The sequence below is a fragment of the Hypomesus nipponensis genome, chromosome 6 (genome assembly GCF_054491055.1).
Source record: "Hypomesus nipponensis isolate SF chromosome 6, ASM5449105v1, whole genome shotgun sequence".
NCBI classification, from domain to species: domain Eukaryota; kingdom Metazoa; phylum Chordata; class Actinopteri; order Osmeriformes; family Osmeridae; genus Hypomesus; species Hypomesus nipponensis.
The window spans coordinates 11599425-11621563 of record NC_140366.1 but is presented as its reverse complement, the minus strand read 5'-3'; the positions used below and the strand labels follow the sequence as shown (position 1 = coordinate 11621563).

At 41.9% G+C, this 22139-nt stretch overlaps 3 protein-coding genes across 7 annotated transcripts; 1 reads left to right on the top strand and 2 right to left on the bottom strand.

The window, feature by feature from the left end:
• Positions 1-203: 203 nt before the first annotated feature.
• fdft1 (farnesyl-diphosphate farnesyltransferase 1) lies at positions 204-6448 on the bottom strand. 4 transcript variants are annotated; one of them, XM_084700860.1, is made up of 8 exons: positions 6229-6448; positions 4390-4487; positions 3454-3637; positions 2912-3040; positions 2561-2752; positions 2271-2447; positions 1892-2044; positions 204-1763 (listed from the first exon to the last, which is right to left on the bottom strand). In XM_084700860.1, exons 1-8 carry the CDS (start codon positions 6325-6327, stop codon positions 1533-1535), a joined length of 1263 nt encoding a protein of 420 aa, XP_084556986.1. In that variant the 5' UTR covers positions 6328-6448; the 3' UTR covers positions 204-1532. The 4 variants fall into 4 exon arrangements, with proteins under 4 accessions (XP_084556986.1, XP_084556988.1, XP_084556987.1 ...); XM_084700862.1 differs by lacking the exon at positions 6229-6448 and adding an exon at positions 5470-5570; XM_084700861.1 differs by lacking the exon at positions 6229-6448 and adding an exon at positions 4688-4844.
• Positions 6449-9555: 3107 nt separating this feature from the next.
• Positions 9556-11285, top strand: LOC146287080 (uncharacterized). Its single transcript, XM_084700284.1, has 2 exons — positions 9556-9601; positions 9793-11285. Exons 1-2 carry the CDS (start codon positions 9588-9590, stop codon positions 10955-10957), a joined length of 1179 nt encoding a protein of 392 aa, XP_084556410.1. The 5' UTR covers positions 9556-9587; the 3' UTR covers positions 10958-11285.
• Positions 11249-20378, bottom strand: gata4 (GATA binding protein 4). 2 transcript variants are annotated; one of them, XM_084700282.1, is made up of 6 exons: positions 19613-20378; positions 14986-15152; positions 14570-14731; positions 13661-13742; positions 13378-13508; positions 11249-13277 (listed from the first exon to the last, which is right to left on the bottom strand). In XM_084700282.1, exons 1-6 carry the CDS (start codon positions 20139-20141, stop codon positions 13152-13154), a joined length of 1197 nt encoding a protein of 398 aa, XP_084556408.1. In that variant the 5' UTR covers positions 20142-20378; the 3' UTR covers positions 11249-13151. The 2 variants fall into 2 exon arrangements, with proteins under 2 accessions (XP_084556408.1, XP_084556409.1); XM_084700283.1 differs by having other exon boundaries at positions 14570-14695.
• Between the last annotated feature and the right edge of the window lie 1761 nt (positions 20379-22139).

Genomic DNA, 22139 nt, shown 5'->3' with positions numbered 1-22139 from the left:
AGATGAAGAATGACACAAGCCCAGCTGATCCTGGGACCTTGGACTAGATGGAGTGTGACAAGTTCGGCTGGAGATATGGGCTTCCTCAGACTTTCTGAGAACTGTCAAATCCTCATCATACTGTCGACAAGACATCAACATGAACCCCCCCCCCCACACACACACACACACTGCAACCAGAGAACACACAGGGACACACAGGGTTTAATTTTGTATATATTTGTTAAATTATTTACAAATCAAATTATCACATTACATAGCAATGTTTATAAGTCTCCTTTGGCTCTGTATGAAGTTGTCTAGTCTTTCTACTCACCAAAAGCTGTGCTTTAAGGACACTTAGCAGCCTGCTATCTCCTATGTCGCTGCACTCTCTACTATGCGCTCTTGTCTGTCCCCCAGCCAAACCCAGTCTACAGTCACTTCCTCACTTCGTCCTCAACTTCCATTCATCTGGAAGAATCCTTAGGTCTAAGTTAAAGAAAGATAAACTTGGATTTAAGTGCTGCACAAACGTAAATGTTACGTTTGCACACATTTCCCATGAGTAAACAAAGATTACTGTGGGAAACTGCCTGAACAAAACCACAGACTATTGGGACCAAAGGTAATATCATGAGAGGAAACTAAATCCATATTTATAGTGAATATGACTTGGCCTCTTCAATGTAGACTACAACATGAGGAACAAGAGCATTATTGTGAGATTACATATTAAATTAGGACTGACTACTGATTAGAAAACCAAATTAAAGAACTGAGATGAAGAAAAGCAGTGTTGTTCTGTGAATGTGTATTTGCTTGTGTGATTTGTCTCCTAATCACGCCAACACATCAGAAAGTGTAACCCACACTATCACACTGACAATTATGAAAGTGTGAATAATATTATCTTTCTATAATATATTATATGTATTTTTTTTAAAGAAATCCCTTATATCCAAAATAAAACATCAATGGATCAATTAAAATGTCCACAAATAAACAAAGGATTGCTCTGAAAAATCTCAACCTGACAGGGAACATGGAAAATGTTTTAGGTTTTGTAGGTTTCCTAAAAAACAAATATTTTATTTTTAAAATAAACAAGAAGAAAATCAACACTTACTGTGTCTAACTACCTGTTCATATGGTGCGGGTTACAGGAAGTAAGATGGATTACGGTACATTACTGTCAAACATACCAACACAACAATCCTGTTCTGTTGTCTGGCCCAAACAAACAAGGGCCAAAAGTCTTGCCTGGCATAAATGATCCAGTTGGCTGATTCCAACAAAACCAAACACAATCCATCTGACTCAAGCAAACACTCTTTACAGTTTAAGTATTTGAAGTATTGCAGATACTACTTGAAATGATCTGAGGCGTCCGGTCATAAAGTGTACAGTGGGTTTGAACAGGACAGCTTGGTAAGAGACTGGAGATCCCTATGACAAGAGGAGAACAAGACGTCCAAAAGGAAGTGAGAGAGGAGGTGTTCTCAGTCTGTGCACCCAAGAAAGGATGAGGGTGAGCTGGGCTAAAGCCAGGCTCAGTGTCCCTTCATGTCGGAGGTTCCCGGAGCCTGCGCAGCAGCTACAGTACTGAGGTACTGCCAGCTGAGTGCGGCGAGGAGCATGGCAGCAGAGAGGTACATGGGGGAGAGGTGGTGGGTGCGGGACGGGAGACTGGACTGGGACAGGGAGGACTTCTCCTGAATCCCTGTCAGGATACGCAGAGTCTGGTCTCTGGAGGGGTCAGACACGGACACCTTCTGGAGGATCTGGAAGGACAGAGAGGTCAGAGACAATCCAGTTACTAAAAAAAGTTACCCTCTACTCTTAATGGATGACCTTGTATAATTATTGTGCGAGGGTGATGTTGGAAGAGGACAAACTCAAACACACAAACCTCTTGGCTGTATTGGGCTATGATGCTCTGCACGGTGGCCATATTGGTTGCCTGCATCATTAGTGTAACAGCTTGTCCTTTCCTGATCTTCACCACACCCTGGAACACCTGAGGGTTGTTGTAACATGCAGAGAGGGTCGCTATCGCCATCACCTGGACAGAAGGGGAACAACACCTTTGAAATAAACAACTGAGTTGGTTTGTAAAACCTGGAATAGAATTCACCTGATGGTAAATAGTAAATTCTATTTCTATTTTTGTTGTTTGTGAACAATGACGGGTGCCCGCTGTGATGCAAATGCTAACTGTTGTGTGCCTGCCCAAACAAAACGTTATCAGCTCCCCGCCCCCATTATTATCTGGCTCTGTGATTGGCTACCTGCGGTATGGCGCAGAAGTTGAAGACGCTCTGGTTGCGCAGTCGGCCGAGGTACGCAATGACGTCGGGGACGTGGCGGAGGGCGTCAGTCACCAGCAGGTTGAGGCAAGACAGGGCAGAGTGCAGCTTGTCAGGCTGGGCCAGGTCCTCCAGGCGAGAGGAGAACTGGCTCCATGCCTGTCCGGCAGAGGTACACACAGGAATACACATGGGGAAAAATGCACACATTCCTCCATATGTCCTACATATCAGTGAGCGATTGCCCATCCGACAAAACGTCCGGCTCGTACCTCTTGTGGCCAGAAATGCCGCCCCTCCTGTGTGTCCTCCAGATAGTCTCTGATGATGTTGGTCTTCTGAAGGAACAGGCCCATGGAGTTGGCCAGCTCTGTGTCGCCGCCCACCTCAGGGTCTTCCAGCTGAGATGCTGAGAACAGCTGGGACAGGCCGATCCCCACCAGCCCCGCCACGTAGTGGCAGTACTGTGGAAGGACAGAGGGAGGGGAGAGGAATGTTGCTTTCATGTAGGAACTATTTTCTTTCTACCAAACTACTCCCCAACACGGGCATCTAGTGTTCACAAGTCGCAACGTTGAGGCAACATTCTGGCAGCATTAAGGCAATACTGAGGCAACACTCACTTGATCCCACTCCTTCATGGAGCCTACTTTCTTCTCCAGGAACTCTGCCATCCCCACCCCCATGCGCTGGCAGATGTCTGAGATGACATCCCTGTACTCCTGACCCAGGTTCCTGAACTCCAGAGAAATCTGCAGGGTTCACGGTGAGGTCAAACAGAGAGAGAGAGAGAGAGAGAGAGAGAGAGAGAGAGAGAGAGACAGAGAGACAGAGAGAGAGAGAGAGAGAGAGAGAGAGAGAGAGAGAGAGAGAGAGAGAGAGAGAGAGAGAGAGAGAGAGAGACAGGTGAAGACCTGATTTAGGTCAGATACAGCTGTTCAACACTTGCTATGCCTGGCTGTCTTTTACAATCGGTTAAGAAAGAACATGGTACAACTAAGCATGTGAGTGACCCTTGTCTTCTAACACATATTTGTTACAGTGGGCTGACTAGGTATCTACCCACAGGCCTGAAGGGAGGCTGTATGAATACATATAATACAATACATTTACACTGAGTGACTTTAAGCAGTTTAACAGGGTCACATGGGAAGGGTCCACTGACCGTTGGGAAGTCGTCCAGGACCTGCCTGTCCTTCTCCTGGCTCTCCTTGAAGCACCACTCAGCCTGGTAGAGGAAGGTGTGGAAGTCATTGAGCATGGGCACCTTCTTCTCCAGAGGGATGCTCATGTCATCTTCCACAGTGTCCAGGGCACGCAGGACCAGGTAGAAGATACACACCGCATGTCTGGAAAGGAAGTGGGAAAGACAATAGAGTGAGAGGCAGAGAGAGAAATAGGTAAGGAGGGAGACAGAGGGAAATGAATCAATATTATTATGCAGAAGTATTTTTGCATGCGTTTAAAGTATACAGGGAAGTGTCTGAAGTTTAAACACTCCAAATTGAGAAGTCTAGTGTTGGCTGCTCTGCAGAATAAGTTGACAACATTCAGAACAGCTGTCAGACCTCATCTACAAAAGGTCAAGGGAAATTGTAAACACACATGAGCAAAATCCCTCAAAAGCACATAATTAATTGCACTCACATACATGAACAAGCACGCATGTATACAAACAGTCTATTTGTTTTCAAAACAGCTGTGTCATTTTTGTAAACTCAACAGGGTCTTAAAATAGTGGCAGTGCTGTGAATGGGGGTAGGCCTAGATATAACATGATCTGATTCCTTTGCTGTCCCTCTCCCAAGATATTTACAGCCGTACCTCTATGTCTACAGACATAGAGATACTAAATCACATTTAAAGCGTGCAGTGGCATGGACTATAAGTAGGCTATTTTTATTAGAACTACATTAAGCATTTAAGGGTAGGAAATGCACTCAAGGTCAATGTTAATAATCAAAAACGGTCTAAAGTTGTGTACGCGTCCAAACGGGTTGACAATATGCCTATTCTGGCGACCACTGCTTGTCCAGGGATTCTGGAGACACGCCCCGTACCTGAGGGGACGTTTTGGAGAAAATTGACTCAAATAACTTACCGTAACTCTCCGTCTAGTGCTTGGATAACAGCGGCGAAACTTCGACTGGTCTGATTTAGGTAGAGGTAGCATGTCCGCAGACTGTCCCTCATTGAGTCCTGGCATGAGACACAGAGAAACATGGGTTGTCTATAAGAAGCTGCGGTTCTCGACAGGATCGGCCGGGCGGCCCAACATCCCTCCTGCATGCCACGCTCGCGCCTTCCCCCGGAGAAGATTGACCGCAAGGCGGGTCCAGGGCTCCGCGGCGTGACAGTTAACGAGCGTTTGAACACCGAGAGGGTGACCGGACACTTACAGCAAGCTCCGGCCATAAGAGGGATGAAACCGCTCAGGCGTTCATGTTCAATAACTGGACACCTTCATGATTCACAACCACAACAAACGTATTAAGTGCGCAGTAGAGGACATGGGTGTTGTGGAACGTTAAAGCTAGAAGGTCCGTAATAATAGCGTGTGCTCTGCGTAGGGGCGTCACTTCCCGAGTAGAGAGAAAAATGGGAGGATGGGTCTATCTATCCCACCCACAGCAATGTGATTCTACATGCACTTCAGTCAGTCTACATACACTTTGAACTTGCGGAACTGTGCAGCGCTGCCTCCAGTTAAGAAGTGTAAGGAGCCCCTCCCACCTCAACTAACACACAAGCTACAGTATTTCCTAACCTACTTGTTGAAATACTGGAAGCAGGCCAGCAGCACCTAGCAGGCACCACATGAACAGCACATGAAATGACTTTCAGGCGGCCGTGTCGATCTAACCTTGCACACACGTAAAACGCTGCAGTTGCCACTCAATGCAGCACCAAAACATATTTATAAAAATGTACTCATGATTGTTCATTAATTCATGGTTGAATATAATGCACATACATCGGAAATTTCCTGAAAACAAGACTTTCCATAACACTGCAAAAAAGGGAGTTGTCTACGTGATTTGCAGTGGTAATCTGCTACCACCTTGCGGTAGGTAATGGTAAAAACAGGTAGCCTATACCTACGACGGTCCATATCGCCAGAAAATGCTGCTTGCCACTGTGTGCTTATATACATATTTCACACTAGTTTACGTTTTCTTACTTCGATAGTAACAGCTTGCTGTCAATCAAGTTTCGCTTTTTCTTCAGCTGAAGCCTCAACACCCGACTCATATGCACTGTTACATAACAAGGTTTTCGCATCATTTGGATTTATAGCATAAGTAGTCTACACGTGATGCCAGGGGTCTTCTAGGTCAAACCGAGTGGTAAGGTGGGACTTAATAGTCAAACATGCGCACTGCATCCCTTCCCTACAGTGAACTCTCAAAGCTCATTAAGGCATAAATCCCAGCCACCGAGTCATCCTCTTCCTTGACGTGGACCAAGGCCGGTGGAATATGTGATTTAACAAATTCATACTGGGTCTCAACCACTATAATAGTCACGTCTTTATTGTTTATGCTTGGATATATTCTCCGGTGTTCTCTGTTACGGAAATAGTGCGTCTTTAAAGTATATGTTACCTAAACATAAGACATGCAAGGTTTTTCTGCTGATATTATCCGTCTTGACGCATTTTCATTTCCCGCTCCCTTTTGGGAGAATCATGACTAGCTTTGCATAAGGCTAGCCTGTGTGTGATGCTGGTGCATTGTATAGCCAAGTAAAACGGGACACATTTAGCCTAGGGTTAAGTGTAATAGACTAGCCTACTGTCTATCGTTTATTCTAGAGACCGTACTTAATGCGATTCAGTGAGTTGTAGCCAATCTCAGATGTACATGGTGTACCACTGTACATAAGTTAGAATTGCTTCGTAGCAACAGTTTGAGGAAGACCATAGGTCCTTTCTACTCACATAGTCCAATTTAGGCATTACAGTGCGGCAGCCCCCCATTTTAAACTTGAACAGGTTGAATATTTCCTCTGGGTGTCCTAATGATTTCACGATGTCCATGTTTGTGTCTTTAGTGGTTGAGAGCCAAGGATGCTCGTTTGTACTGAAAGCCTTTTCTGGCCAGGTGTGTGTAAAGATCTGCCAATTTCTATCCCATTCAAACTCTACGCAGGCGATGCGAAATCGCCTTTGTAGCCTACAAGAAGTCGTGAGATCGGCTGACGGCTTCAATTGGCTTAGAAGAGCATCGGCTCAGTTTTAAGCGACCAGTGAATAACGAGAGCGTCTGGGGTGAGGCCCCGCCCCAATAAAACCAAGGGATTTGATTGGCTCTGTGCATCACCGAAGAGACCATCCGTACTGTAGTGGAGGAAACCGTCACGCCATTACATTTTTACCACATTGTCACACTGACTGTACATTAAACCTTTCAGTCTGAACAACCACCTTGTTGTCTGCTGGAGTTCTGTTTATTGAGTGTGTTATTTTGTCGTATTTATGCTGAATTAGAATTCATGCTTGTCCCTTAATAAATTTGTGTTGCCAAATCGATTTAACCTATGTGGCAATGTAAATGTTTTCTATAGTCTTGATGGCAACTTAAAAAAAAGCATGCATTGTCACTGTGCATGAACAATATTAAAATGAAGTCTGCGCTGACTTTCAAAGAGGCTTACTTTTATTTATCAATGAGGCCGCAGAAAAAAGGCAACCGTGCTGCAGTTGACAGTAATGGATTACACCAAGTAGAGATGTCTGAGCTTGAATCCAGGACAGGCCAGCAGGCCTAAGTGCCAGATAAGCTGTGCCTCTGCTAGCTAAGTATCTAGTGGACTACCTGGCTACCAGAACTCTAGGAGTGTACCTGATCCTCTCTCTCTCTCTCTCTCTCTCTCTCTCTCTCTCTCTCTCTCTCTCTCTCTCTCTCTCTCTCTCTCTCTCTCTCTCTCTCTCTCTCTCTCTCTCTCTCTCTCTCTCTCTCTCTTTTACTCACTCTCTAATTTACATACTCTCTCTCACAATGTATCTCTCTAACCCACACACCACACACCTGAAATCTCTCCCACACATACATACACACACACACACACACACTCTCTTTGACTTACAGTGACCTGTAGTATGATGTAGACTCCCTTACTATGAAAGAATACAACGGAGAACCTCACTCTCTCTCTTCCTCCTCTCTCGTCATTTCCTTCCACTCCTCTCTGTTTCTCTCTGTCTCACTCTCTCTTTTACTGTCATTATGTAAAATGACTTTTCTCTCTCTGTCACACCCCTCCACCTTACACATCCCTGTTTGTGTGTAGAGATTCTTCAAATAGTTTCATCTTTAGGCATGCACACACACAGTCATTGAAATCTATGCATGTCACTGTGGAAGAAATTTAGATTTCCTGTGTGCTTAATTATTCACTAATCAAGAGAACTAGTCATTGGATACTAGTTAGTATGTTCTCATGTAAGCTTGCTATTAATAAGAGTAGATTGTGTCTATGTGTCAGGGTTAATAGATGTTTGAGATCAGGAGAAAGTACTGGCTAAATGGTCCTTGTCATGACTACAAGGAAAGCTCCAACTATGAACTCTGTAGTTTGAGTGGTCATGTGTTGAGAGCTGTGAATCTCTTTCTCTGAGATTGTTGTAACGTCATTTCTGCCTGACTGTCACTATCTATGTTTACATTCTTGTGCCCTATAAAAGATGGTCTTCTGTCCTTCAGAGAGGAGAGAGACTTGATTGAGACCTAAGCCTGGTGTTGTGTTGTCATTTATTGTCAGAGGTCTGGTTTTCTCTCCCAATCTGCAGATTGATAAATACTTATGAAAATCCAGAACTCAACTGAACTTAGTCACTCCGTTTATGAAGAGACGGACAAAACACTTTCTTCATCAATTTCAACCTACAGAAGGGCAGCTCTCCAGGAATGATGTAACATGATTGGAATGTAACAGGAGGGTAGCCCTCCAGAAACAGGTTTGGAGAGCTACTGACCTAAAGCAACCAAAAATAATTAGCTTGATGCCTTGATCAAGGGCATTCAGGTGTGGAAGAAATTGGATTTCCCATTGGTTAATCACAATCAGTAGACCAGCTGTTACCCTGTCATTTGTTCATATATTCAGTCACATTATCCATTTAATGTATACTGTATGTGTGCTCTTACTGTCACCTACTGTGTTCTCATGACAGTCACAGTTCTATGATGTAGGATCCACCTGCCTATAATAACAAACACCTATTGGCTGTATGTTATCGTAGTTTTTCTCTGACATCTACACTGTTTCAGTTCTCCGTCCTCTTTCAGAGTGCATGGCCCAGGGAGCCTATAAACAACATGCAGTGACTGGATAAAGTTCACCTTAAAAATAAAACTTAAAGATCATGGGATCAGTTTTATCAACTGGTCCGAGTCGAGTGAAGGAGAAGAGATGTTATCATTCAGAGGTGAAACTGTTTTATTACTACAATTTACGACCAAACATGGACTCCACTGACTGGATGTATCAGTCAACAGTGATGTCACTTCACAAGTTGTGAACTGTTGAGAATTCTGATTGGCTAAGATGAGGGCTGCATCACCACCCAGCATTTTAGGATTCTGAGACGTTTCAGCTCACTGCTTTGCCAACAGGCTTTCCATAAGCAGTCTGGATATGCAAGGGACGCATAATTATTACCTGTGTTCTTAACCATTTTCTTTTTACTCTGCTGTAGACGGACTTGCTAGTATTGCTGATCATTGCAGCTGTTGAGGTCAACAACATCTTACCTACAGTATTAAAACTTCAGGTAAGACTGTGGTATTGTCCCACCTGGTTTAGTAACAGAGACAACATTGACATGGAGCATAAGTAAACTGGGACTGGGTATAGCGTTTTGTGAATCTCAACCAAATTCTTTGATGTAACATTTCCAGTGAGTAAACCTTTATTATATTTACTTGTCTCTTGTGAGAAACAAAAAAAGTAACCTATATGATAAAACTATGATTTTTATTTATCATATTTCATCTTTGTCCTCCATTCAGTATATATACAAAAATGTTGTACTATTATAAATGTGTTTATGGCCATTAATCAGTGGCCTGGGTTTAATTTAAACGCATAGTCACGTACGTTTAAAAGTGAAAACAGTTTCATGACGTTCAACAGTTTAATGATCCTCCTGAATGAATCTTGTCAAACCGGTATCCTAACCACAAATGCTCCAGGTGGGAAAACACACATCCGAACCTCCCCTCAAATAAACTCTTGACTCTTATATCTTTTATCCCTAGCCTACCAGCTCTCCGGCTAGACTGAAAAGGACCAGCCATGGAATGGAGAAGGTGGGGGAAGATTGATTGATGCTGCCAATTGAGTGTGATAGTAGAGTCACTGGCTAAGTGATGTGAATATTCATTACATTGCAATGAATTAGTTTTGGCTGCAATTAATTGTTTTGATTGGAATGACATTGGTGTAAAATCAAAACAAACTGTAAGAAAATTATGTTTATAATGTTGTCATGTTATTTCAGAGGTGTATATGAGCTGGGACAAGCAGAGACTTGTTTGGACAATGGAGCCCTGGACAAAACTAATGAAAAAAGTATTTTGGATTTGTTATCTTCCTGGACCGACACACAGAAGTCAGTGGAAAGAGTTCTGGAACACCTCAAGTCTGGGCAGACTGTCAATGATGTTTTTCTTGAAGACTCTATCAACAGTAAGATTCTGATGTTCCGTGATGACATCATAGAAGAATGCGGCTGGGAGGACAAGCAACACTCATGGGCTGCCATAGAGAAGCCTGAAGAGATCTGCCTTTATGGACCCTACTATCCCAACTATAGGAATGGAGAGCACAGCGAAGATACCATCATTAAACAAACTCAGGAGCTAATTGAATCTGTGGATGGTTGGCTTGTGTTCATATTCACCTTGAACAGTCCCTGTTTGGCCAGAAATTCAGAACCGTGCATGTTAAACTTGGTATGGAAGGCTTTCGAGTGGTACACTCAATATGGTGTCAAGACCCATATTGGTTATAAGAAGTGTTGGGGGTTCAAAGGGACAAAAGAAAACCTATTCCGAGACATCAATTACCCTCAGTTTGAGTATATATGTCAGAGTGGCAATTATCAATCCTATTTAAAGACAATTCAGGAAAGCACTGAGAGTGACCAGTCTCTTGTGTGTGAAAATATTTACTCTGCCATTAGAAAATTGCTAGGGCCAAACGCACTGAATATGAAATTCCCTCTGAGTATAACTATGCAAGAACAGGACAGAAAGATGTACTTCAAAAAAATGTCCAGTATTTCCAACTCTGATTTGCAAGATAAGAAAGACCTCTTGGCACAAGAAATGTCCACCATGCTTGAAGCTCTGCCTTCTTCTCTGTCGGACGAAACATACTCTTTACATGAACACCTTCAGAAAGGGGCCACATTCACCCTGGACTGCAGTTTTAACTTGCAAATATGTGACACAATGCGTGCTACGATGAGAACATTGTTTGAGCAGTGCTGGAGAGACATGGTCCAGGATAAGTTTGCTGAGTTTCTAAGAGAAATGCTGATTGAGAACTTCAGCAAGTGCACCGTCCAACTTTTTATCCATGACATCACAGCTGTCACAAAACATTACCTGCACATTGGACGGATACAGCTAGCAGATGACAAAGCTAGTCTCAAATCCTAAATTGTGGAAAACATTGTTTCTGTATGTGATTGTTTTTCAACCATATACTGTACATTCAGCACAGAGCAGATCAGCCAGAGAAGAGGTCTTCTCTGGCAGGCCGAACAGTGCCCAGGGATGGCTTTTTAATGATATGACACAGAAAATATTGTCTTCTTTCTGTTCTCTTTCCAAATATTCCTTGAAATATTGTCCTACAAGAGCCTCCAATATATTTATAGAACCTTTGAGTACCTTATCTTTATTTGTAAACTGTTATTCATATTATGTATAGAAACACTGAAACACATGTCAAAATATATGCTTGTCTTTATTACAATTCTCAAAGAGCTACAGGTGCACAGAGAGGACATCAGTATCAGGTTCAGCCTTAGTGCACGTCGACATCAGCAAGATACACAGGCCCATCTCAACTGTGTCTCAGTGGTACACTCTTAGAAAAAAGATGCTACCTAGAACCATAGTGGGTTCTACCATAATCCATGTGGCAGGCTTCTTGAAAGAACCTTTGAATGACCCATTCTGGATCCTGGTTAAATCACTGAGTTAAACAGTGAATCAAACCTTTTTATCAAAAAAAGGTCAAACTAAAGTTTATTTTTCTAAAAGGAGTAATTTTCCAGTTTTCCCACTGAGACAAACTGAGAACCCATCTGGAACCCTTTTTTGTAAGAGTGTACGTGTTATTAAAAGTTACTTACAGAATTTCACAAATATGTGTTATACAATTATACTGGAGTGGAATTTTAACATAATGTTCATAGATCTATAATGGTAAATTACATGTTTGTGACCATTTCCCACATAATCCCATGCCACACAATCCCTAGGCTTTTCACCAGAAATGTAAGAAGGTGAAGAGCTTACAGTATCTGATGTTAGAATGTAAAGTCTCTTCTAAAACAGCCACATGAACTATGGAACATTATTTATAGAATAAAGGCATGGAGCTTCTTCATGGAGAGGTTTCCTTCTTCTTCTGTTGATTTCTAACCAGGAAGTGTGGCTTCATACTTTTACATTGATCTAAAAAAAACATTTACACTGTAGCACATTAGAATTGATGATTTAAAACATTTGCTTGAATGATTTGTCCATTCCAGTTGTCGTTTCTTAAATCAAAAAAGGCCTTCACACATCAAATGAGAACCCCTGTCATTTGATCAGTAGAGGGTGAATGTGCTATCAACCACTCAACCAAACAAACAACTAATCACATTCACCTCAATCAGCTTCTTATAGGTAGTTTAACACAGGACAGTTTGCAGTCTTAGAGACATCAAATTGTTTGTGTATGTTTTTGTAGCGAGTATCTTAGAAAAAATACTCAAGGTATCACTCAGGGAGGAAGTAGCTGGTTATGCCTCAGAGCATTGTAAAAATACAGAGAAGAATAATTAAAATTGTATATGTTATTGTTTTGCTTTAGAGACAACACTGCGCATGGAGCGATGTACTTCATCTTGTTTCATACTATATAATCTCTTCAGGGAGCGTGTTAGACTGTAGTTCTGCAAGGGAATTCCTCTTGACAAACTGTAAGACAGTTTTTTTTTTAACTGGAGTCACATCTAGCACTCACAGTCCACAACTATAGATTATGTCAGTCTGCCATCTTGCTATCATATTGATGTGCTGCTGCAAAACATACTTGGCTCAGTCCTACAGCACCCCCTTTACCATGTCCGATGATGGTATAGTCTTAGTCTGGACGATATTAGAAGATATCTTTTTCTGATTTGATTACTGACATATGAAACAAGAAAATGACAGAATATTTACACAGAGAAACCAGTAAATAGAAATAATTAAAAAAGGAACAAATATAAATTTGTTTTCTTCTTGTTTTTGGCATTGTAGTCTTTTTCAATTGTGAGGTTGCTGTGAGCTGTAGAATGAAGACAACCATGTCTAAAGCTTCTGTAGCTTTTCAGCCACCATTGACCCTTAAACTTGAGTATCCAGCATAGATCTCTACCAATGCTGATCAGCAGTTCTGAGTGTATTGATCCGTTCAGTCACCCTTTTACAGCACAATAATTTTTGCAGATCTTGGTTCCGCTTCCTTTAGAGACCCTAGTTCTGGACCTGGCTTGTGGTGGAGGCCATGCAGGTCTACTGTGGGCTACTGGGTCTGTTTTTGAGGATCTGGGGTCTGAGATATGTTGGAACCTGTAGGGAGCGCTGCCCTCTTCTAGGCCAGGACCAGGCTGTTCCAGGGTTCACTCTTGGAGCCTGATGCACCTCCATGACCCCCAGGGGTCATCTTGAGGGGGAGGGCCCCTCCTTGGGCGGTGATGTAGGCAGGGAGGGCTGACACCTGGAGAAGGAGAGATGTGAGATGGATCCGAGAGCGAGAAAGAGAGAGAGTGTGTTATGTGCGCCGTATGTATGTGTTTTCTGAGAGAACATGAGCTCACCTGGGTGTGTGTGTTGGGATGTGAGTACAGGCTGTGTGTCTCAGGTTCAGTCTTGATCTGTCTGGTCTCCTCTGTGTTACTAGAGGCAACAGGAGTACTGGTGGGGGTGTGGTCACCAGATGCTGCACTTCCTACACAGAGATAAGGGACCGTTATAAGGGAACACACAGACACACACACACGCAAACACACTCATCTAAACACACAAACGTTCATACAAACACATACATACACACACACACACACAGACACACTACACAAAATGATATATTTAGGTACTGACCAGCTTGGGTCTTGTTGAGGTTCTTGGGTTTACGTTTGCGAGTCTGGATTCCCTCCTTCTTCATAGCTAAGGGACGAGGAACCTGAAGACACAGAGACATTCCAGTACTTCCTACTTCCCATCTGGACTTTGAAAGAAAATGTATGCATGTCAAGAAACCTCTCTCTGTAAGTCAATCTCTATGTTTTGTTCTCTTGTTCTCTGTCTCTCTCTCTCTTGTGGGAGAAATCAAGGATTTTCTACGTGCTTATTTTTCTTATCTTATTCCCAATCAGTAGATGTATTACTATATTACCATAATACAGTGTCTGTTCATGTATTCGGTTTCATTATTTACTCATATATATATGTGTTTCTACCTTGACCTACATTGTACATCAGTGACAGTTCTACAGTAGCACTGGGTGTAAAGTGAGTACTGGGGTCAAGAGAACCATTGTACTTGACCTTGGAGGCCTACACTGTAGCTTCCAGGAGTCCTGAATATGATAAGTCCTTGAATGTTGTTGTGTCTAAGATGAAGAGTCTGCCGAATAATGAGCACCTGTTGGCTGTATGTTATCTTTATTTTTACTTTCTTATCTATAGTTTTGATCAATTCCATCCTCTGACCTTCATGTCTTTGTGTCTTCATGTGAATCTGTGCTAGTATTATTGTGTGTCTGAACTGGTCATGATTTTTGTTGAGGTGTACATTAACTCTCTTTCCAATCAGCTTCTTGTGTAATACTTATAAACCCAGATCCAAAACTAAGAATCATATCCACCATTCTTGTGGATACGCTTCCACCACACTCTATCTCTCTATTTTCTCTCTCTCTCTCTCGTCCTCTCTCTCTCTTTCTATCCCCTGCATTTAAACTCACAATCTGCTCACTCCCCCTCCACATCTCTCTCCCCCTTTCTCACCCCATGCAGCTTCATGTAGAGACCGCAGGCGTTGCAGACGGGCTCCCCCTCTGCGTTGCGCCTCCACAGTGTTGTGGTGGTGGTGTGGCAGTTGGTGCAGGACAGACCCACCCTCCTGGATGCAGACTGCACACAGCACGGACAAACATAAAATCTTCCTGACTTTAGAAAAATACACACAGTCATCTTTATTCTTACAGTAAGAACTAGTAACCGGATCCCAAATAAAGACAACCACAAACACATCACTTTAGCTCATCAAGTGGGATCTAGCAGGCGAAACTGAGGATTAGAGAAGGTAAGAATTCAATTTAAAGAAAAGGAGACCATGAAAAGACGGAAGGACTGTAAAAAAGAAGGGATATGATAGAAGCGAGGAAAGTGGAGTGGAGGAGGAGCTGTGTTTTGGGACTCACCAGTCGCCTCTGAGGCTTGATGAGCGGTCGGTTAATGCCATTCATCTTGTGGTACAGTCCACAGGCATTACACAGATAGTGGCCCGTACCATCTCGCCTCCACAGAGGGGTGGACATAGCCCCGCAGTTAACACACTCACGACCCTCAGAAAAGTCATCATACAACTCTGATGGAGGGATGGACAGAGAGACAGAGTGAGATAAAAAAAGAGAGAGAGTGAGAGGACAACATCAGCATTTGCACCAGAGCTCAATTATGTCAACAGGGACACAAAGTTTAAGATTAAGATTAAACCAAAGATTAAGAACATCTATTTTACTGTTGACAGTTGCATCTTTTGACTAGCAGAGAGCGCTGTCTCCCAGCTTGCCCTAAAAACACACACAGCTGCAATGGAACTCTGTAACCCTGCTTATCTGACGGACCAGCCTCTGATAAAGGGCCAGGATGGAAATAGAGCTGATATAGAGATCCAAACCCAGAGTACGTTTATCTCTCCCTCTTTCTCTCACTCTCACTCTCTCTCAATCACTCTCACACCATGTTGCTGTCCCCATGTATTTCTCACTTTCTATTTCTCTCTCTCTTTCTCTCAATCGCTCTAACACAGTTGCTGTTGCTATGCTTCGCTCCCTCTCTCTTTTCCCATTTTCTCTTTCTCACACACACACTCACTCGCCCTCTTCTCTCTTTCTCCCTTTCTATCAGTCTTGCTCTCTCTTTCCCATCCATGTCTCTTCCTCACACTTACTGTAGGCCTTTGATGGACGTTATCTGGACTCTCTCCTCTCAGACATGAGAAAGTATCTCCCCAGAGAGCTCTTAGTCACTCAGACAATGAGGCAGAGACAGCCACAGAAGGGCAGCTGATGAACAATGTCGCTTTCTGTTCTCCATTGTCCAATAGTATACTTACCCTATGACTGAATATCTAACACAATTCACAGATGCGTGATGAAAGTCTCCTGAACCTAATTTTTAAATGTAAAATAATGATTATAAGTGTCATGTTTATATGTGCGTGTCTCTGTATTTGTATCTGTGATTGCACAACATCATAGCAAGTATGTATAATATACGTGTAATTAATTTTTCTGGAACATTACTGTAATGGATATCATCAACATCCTATCCTGTAGCACTCCTCTTTATCTCTGTGTGGGGCGTTCTGGAGGAATGTGTGAGCAGCCCTTTCTGGAGGCAGAGGCTGACTTCCTACATTGTTGACGCCAAAACTATGGGGCTGCAGAGTAGGCCAGGGCAGGGCGTCCTTGGGCCAGGGAAGATGCTAGCCAACACATTGCAGAAACACAAGACAATACACAACAGTTCTGCTGGTGTGTGTGTGCCTCTGTACACCGGCCACAGTGTTGCTTTATCTCCACAGGAGCAGAGAGGACACATGCCAGTCTCAATATGAAGTTTATAGTGTTTCTAGAGTATCATTCTAAAATGTACAAGTGACTCTTAGATTTTGATCTGTACACATCGACAAAACAATCCAGAAGAAATGATTGGTGAAAGTACAACCTCTCGAGGACCAACAAGTTTGATCAGTATTTTTGCTTCAACTTGCAAAAAGTAAATAAAAGCATCCTCAAATGCAACATGAGCAATGCTCTGACTTTGGCTGTGACTCCAGTCTACTGACATCATCAAGACCTTGAGGGGAATCTGAAACTTAAATAATCCACTACTGCTAAAACAGTATAACATTTACATATATGATATTCTGATAATCTTAAAAATCTAATGTTCTTTTTTACTCAAAAGGAGGAAAGGGAGAATCCATTTGAATTTCCATCCACATCCTCACTAAAGTATAGACTTCCTCTATTTCTATCTCTGTATGTTGTTCTCTCTCACACACACACAATTTCTTGGTCTTTGTCTCTTTCTCACTCTCTGTTTGTCTATATTTCTCTTTCTTTCTCTCCCCAGCTCTCTGGACAGTGGTGTGATTTAATCTAACAGTGCCTTTACTCAGTCAGGTGAGAAATTAGGGTCTAACCCTACCCTGTTGTAGCCAAAGCATGGCCACCACCTGCTCAGTGGACTGATCACATTTACATACTTCAGCAGTCATGTAAATCTAGGTTTTAGATTAACAAACCAAATTACCTAAATGCAATGTCAGTATTCAACCAATTCATTCACAGCTATTGATTCTTGTCAATCACTGATCAACATGTGATAATACACTTTATGTGGAATTTTGCTACCCTTGCGTTTAGTCTCAGGAGATATGTTGATGATAATTGCGTCATTTGGATCCAAAAACGGCTTAAGGAGTTTTCTATGTCATATCATAGATAGCAGTGATGTACAGGCAAACTCCTGAGAGAAGAACTAATCACATGTAACATGATAACAACAACAATAATAATGTGATAAGTGAATATACATACCCTGTCAATTCTTACGGTAAGAGAACTATGTTCACCCACAGGTGCTGACTATCGATCTCTGTTGTGAAACTCATATCCTATATGGTGGCAATTGATAAGAGAGTGTCCAGAGTACAGCTGAACCTACCACCAGGGCAGATCAATACCCACTGTCAACTAAAACTGATCCCAAGTCAAGATATTAGCAGCTGTCTGTTCAAATGAAGCAGATTGCTTCTGTGAAAGCCCATGTTGCACCACTTAGCTATGTTTTGTTTGCACAAAACATGGCTACCCCCCCCCCCCCCCCCCTTGCCTGGGCATAGAACTCATCTTAGGGTACCACCGCTTATTCTGTTGATTTCATAGGAAAATGTCTGTTTTTCTTAAATGAGTAAAATAGCGCAGTCTAGAACACAGTTTTTAAGAAATTGTATTTATTAAGTTATTGTTACATGTATACTTTATTTAGGCATAGAGTCCATTGTGCAGGCATTAAGACACACTGGGGGTAGGCCTACATTCCCATTCGCGTTGTAATGTGTGGCATTTTGTTCTTATCTGAAAAGAGTGTGAACCAGGCCCGCACAAACACCTGCAGCCGCCATGGTGCAACAGACAAATTACTAATCTTTTTTTTTTTGTATTTCCACCGTTAAATCTTCCTTATGAATATCCTGTTCAATAATTAAGAATAATAGATTTTATGTCTAAACTTAGGTAGAACTCTGTTGAAAATCTTTTTATTTTGTGAAGCAACAGATGAATAGAAAGTCGATCCTGGAGTCCGAAAAAATTGTCGCTTCAAAATAATTTAGCCTATAATATTTCCTTTTTGGAATATTGATTTGGTGTGTCAAATTTTTGCCAACAGCTATTAAGTGCTGTTTGAATTATTCTTATAAAAAATGTTTATCGCCTGCGTCATTGCCGTGCATTAGGTCTGGCCTATTATTAAATACCTAAATGTTACTTAAAATATTTGATTCTGCTACTTTAAAGACAATAAAAGAAAACTGAAGAAAACATGTAAATACGAACGAAATACGATTAATTACCGGCCCATTGTCTTAAAATAATCCTAAACGAGAATGAGGATCATGTGCACGCATGGCTTGAATAAAACATGTAGGCCTATTTAGGCCTATAACGACAGCAATGGAAGTATATGATATCTAAAGAAATTATATCAAATTCAGTACAATTTAAGCTCAGACATCCTATTAAGCTAAGTAAAATGTAAAATGTCAATAATTATGTGGACTATACATTCCCTTTATATTTCAGGTAATATATTTCAGCCTACAATACATCTTGAATATTTTCTTGGTGGGTAGTTGATCACTAGGCTATTCGATTTGCCCAATATGTACCCACTCTGCAAACAAAAAAGAAATGGAAACTAAATAAAAGCAATTAGTCATTCTTAATCATATAGACCTATATTGTATTGCTTAGATTAGCCTATCTATGTTTTTCTGAATCCTTCAACAACAACAAAAAACAATTTAAGATCAGATTTTTTTTTTCTCCCGTGGTTCAGGCATATGAGGACGGTTATTTATACAAGCTTATAAAGCGACATACAGCATGTAGATTAATCTTTCATAACGACACAAACATCTTTTGTGAATGTCCACTTTGGCAGAAATCAACGACGTAGATCTTTCGAATAAGACAAGTCACTTTTTTCAAACGTTTTGTTCAATGGTAGGCTATGCGTAAAAGTAGTTGAAGTATAGCATTACAGTCTGCGCCACTCAATCTAAGACCAATAGGCAAAGACTAATGGCCTACAAAACCAACAGCCTATTATTAACTGTGCAATAAATGTCCTTGGTTTAGGAAAATGTCAACATGGATACATTGACAACCTTAAGGTATGTTGGATTTTCATGGAGGGCGATTAAGATCACGACTGAACGGCTGTAAGCCTTATAGACTATTTTACCTAGTTATAATAATCGATATACAATAGGTAATCAGAATCGGACTCATCTTGAGACTATTTTGTATCTTATGGCTGGTGCTTCAAAAGCAATATACCTGCTACTTACTAGCTATTATTCCACTATGCACTACAGTAGGCCTAGGCTATAAAGATTATTAAAATATTTTAATATAAAAAAAAAAAGACAATCTTGATTTGGGACGGCTGGGTTGCCTACGAATTCAAAATCAATTGAGTTTTATGTCGTATATGGAACGATAAATCAACACAAAGTGTATTTTCTCTCACCTAAGTTGGCGTGCCTGACAGCACTTGGTCCCCCCGTCTGAAGACCATGTAGGACGGTACTGTCAAAGGGTGACGCGGCCCACGTCCCACCCATGTTTGGGCCCATGTAGGCTGGGTAAGGGCTGTGGTAAGACCCGGTGAGGCCGCGTGTCCCGTAGTGGTCCCTCCCGTTGGCAGATATAGTTAGAGGGGTTGAGTAAGTTGCCGTTTCCCTCGCTGCGGCGACCCCAGAGGAAAGTGGCGGACTGGTGGAGAACGTGAAGCGTGAGGACACTGGAGAATGGTGAGCGTTGGGAGTGTTATATGACGGCACAGACTCAGCACAAGGCTGCGTCCAGGCCGAATGACTCGACACGGGGCTATTCTGCTGAGAGGTCCCGTGTGTCTGGAGGTAAGGCAGCGTCGGAATCATGGGGGTGACCCTAGTGGTGGGCACGTACACCGGTGAAGTAGCTGCGGTATTGTGTAGAAAACCGTGCTCGTAAGACGGAGGTCCGTGGTTGGTTGTCATGGTTATACCCTGGTACATATCCTCGTCTTGGGGGGACCATCCGCGTCGGTGGTCGGTGCTGATAGCCTACCTGTGCCCTTCCCGCACGGAACTTGCTTACGCGCGAGACTGTAATGCAATAAAAAGTTTTCTCGGTACCCTCAACGTTGGTCTTCGGTTCAAAAACAGTATTCCGTAGAGCCTTGCAGCATCAGGACGGGTCTGAGAATATGAGAGAAAGAGAGTGGTGAGCAGAGATACAAACTAGACTACCTCTCCCACTTAATGATCAAGATTCCAGATTCTTTGTCACAATCTCTCTATCTTTCTCTCTTCCCTCTCTCTCTCTCTCTCTCTCTCTCTCTCTCTCTCTCCCCCTCTCTCTCTCTCTTTCTCTTCCTCTCCCTCTCTCTCTCTCTGTCTCTCTCTCTCCCCCCCCTCTCTCTCTCTTTCTCTCCCTCTCTCTCTCTCTCTCTCTCACTCTCTCTCTCACTCTGTCTATGCTCAAGCACTCACCTTCCTCTTTGCTGCACCTAATTTTTTCGTTAAAAAATATTTTTTCTTAAATTGACTTATGGGCTATGTGGTCACTTGACATTTTTGTGTCAACTAAATATAATGAATTCATGAACATTGTAATGTTCTTTTTTTTAAATACTATTTTGGTCTAAGTCATAGGCTAACATAATTTGGAGATGTAGATAGCCTACTGAATATAACCTATATTTCACCCACAATCGTATTCATTGAAAATGGAAAGTGCAATGACTTAGCCCTACACTTTAGGCATTAACACATTCACGCATGATAGAAGCTACACGGTTGCAATTATTCCTCTCACTTCTTAAAATCAAAAGGATTTGGGCAATTTGTCACAGTTGCTCATGTTTTTCAGGCACGTCCATTTTAGCGCAGAGTATAATTCTAGCCTGGAATCAATCAGCAAGATCCGATAAAAGGTCGGGAAACAAAAAACTGTATTGATCATCCCTTCACTTCAAACTATTCAGGCCTACCTCTACCCGAGTTTTTTTACATTTTCATTTCTGAAAAGCGTTTGCAGGCCTATCAGTCCAGATTTAATAATTCTGGGAATATCGGATAATGCTGGTACATAAACCCTTAATTTATTATGGGAATATTGTTAACTTTTTCTATAAATGATTTATCGTAACGTACCCCTTAATTTCCCACAGATTTAATAGAAAGTATACTTCTGAAATTGACATGTAATTAAAATAAAAACAATTTACAACTTTTATACGAATAGGCTTATATGAATATGAATGAATGAAAAATGACAAAAAACAACAACTTCATAAATTATTTCATACATCATTAAGAGGTCAATGTCGTTCAAACACATTTCTCAAAGAGAAAAGAATAGTTAAATGTTAAGGAGTTCTAGGGCCAGCTCTCGACGCCAGCCAAGTCTTTAGCAGTATGGCCTACCGGTTTCGAGCAAATTGTTGTCCCCGCGGACAGATTAATATCTGTCATCAACACTTGTGGACCTAAACATACGAGGCCACTTCATTGTCCGGCCACTTCCCTCTGACAGTCTTGCTTTGAATTATGTGACGCGTTGCAGGAACCTGGCTTGTGCCAAATAATATGCTATTGCGCGCGGGCCTCTCTCAGTGGTAGTCTAATGCATAGGTTAATAGTCTATTGTATTTTTCATTGCAGTATATTACTGTGTCTCTAAGAACTCTAAAACCGTCGGAAGAACCTGCAACTCCCTCCCTGTCACAGAAAAGTCAGGTGAACATATCACACAGATGCATTTGTTACAGAGAGTAGTGGAATGAGTTATTAGTGTGTGAGATTGAATTACAGAGATAGTGTGTGTAAATTCACAATCTGCACCAATGATTACATTCATACATTGCAGAGTTATCTAAATTACCCCTGTGTGTATGTGTGTGTGTGTGTGAGCACTTTTGTGTTTATGTGGCTCATACTGTAATATGATCCATGATATTTATAGCCTCCAAAACACTGTGTTTCATCAGAAATGTTGTTTACAAAATGTGT

Bases quoted from the DNA above. Each gene is read 5' to 3' on its own strand.
- gata4 (XM_084700282.1), bottom strand. From the start codon at position 20,141: ATGTACCAGGGTATAACCATGACAACCAACCACGGACCTCCGTCTTAC. The intron at 13,743-14,569 runs GTGAGAAAGGGG...CTGTGTCTTCAG, and splicing joins TCTACATGAAGCTGCATGGG to GTTCCTCGTCCCTTAGCTAT. The intron at 13,509-13,660 runs GTCAGTACCTAA...ATCTCTGTGTAG, and splicing joins CCTCAACAAGACCCAAGCTG to GAAGTGCAGCATCTGGTGAC.
- fdft1 (XM_084700859.1), bottom strand. From the start codon at position 4,703: ATGGCCGGAGCTTGCTGTAAGTGTCCGGTCACCCTCTCGGTGTTCAAA. The intron at 2,753-2,911 runs GTGAGTGTTGCC...GTCCTTCCACAG, and splicing joins CCATGAAGGAGTGGGATCAA to TACTGCCACTACGTGGCGGG. The intron at 1,764-1,891 runs GTTTGTGTGTTT...CTGTCCTTCCAG, and splicing joins TAGCCCAATACAGCCAAGAG to ATCCTCCAGAAGGTGTCCGT.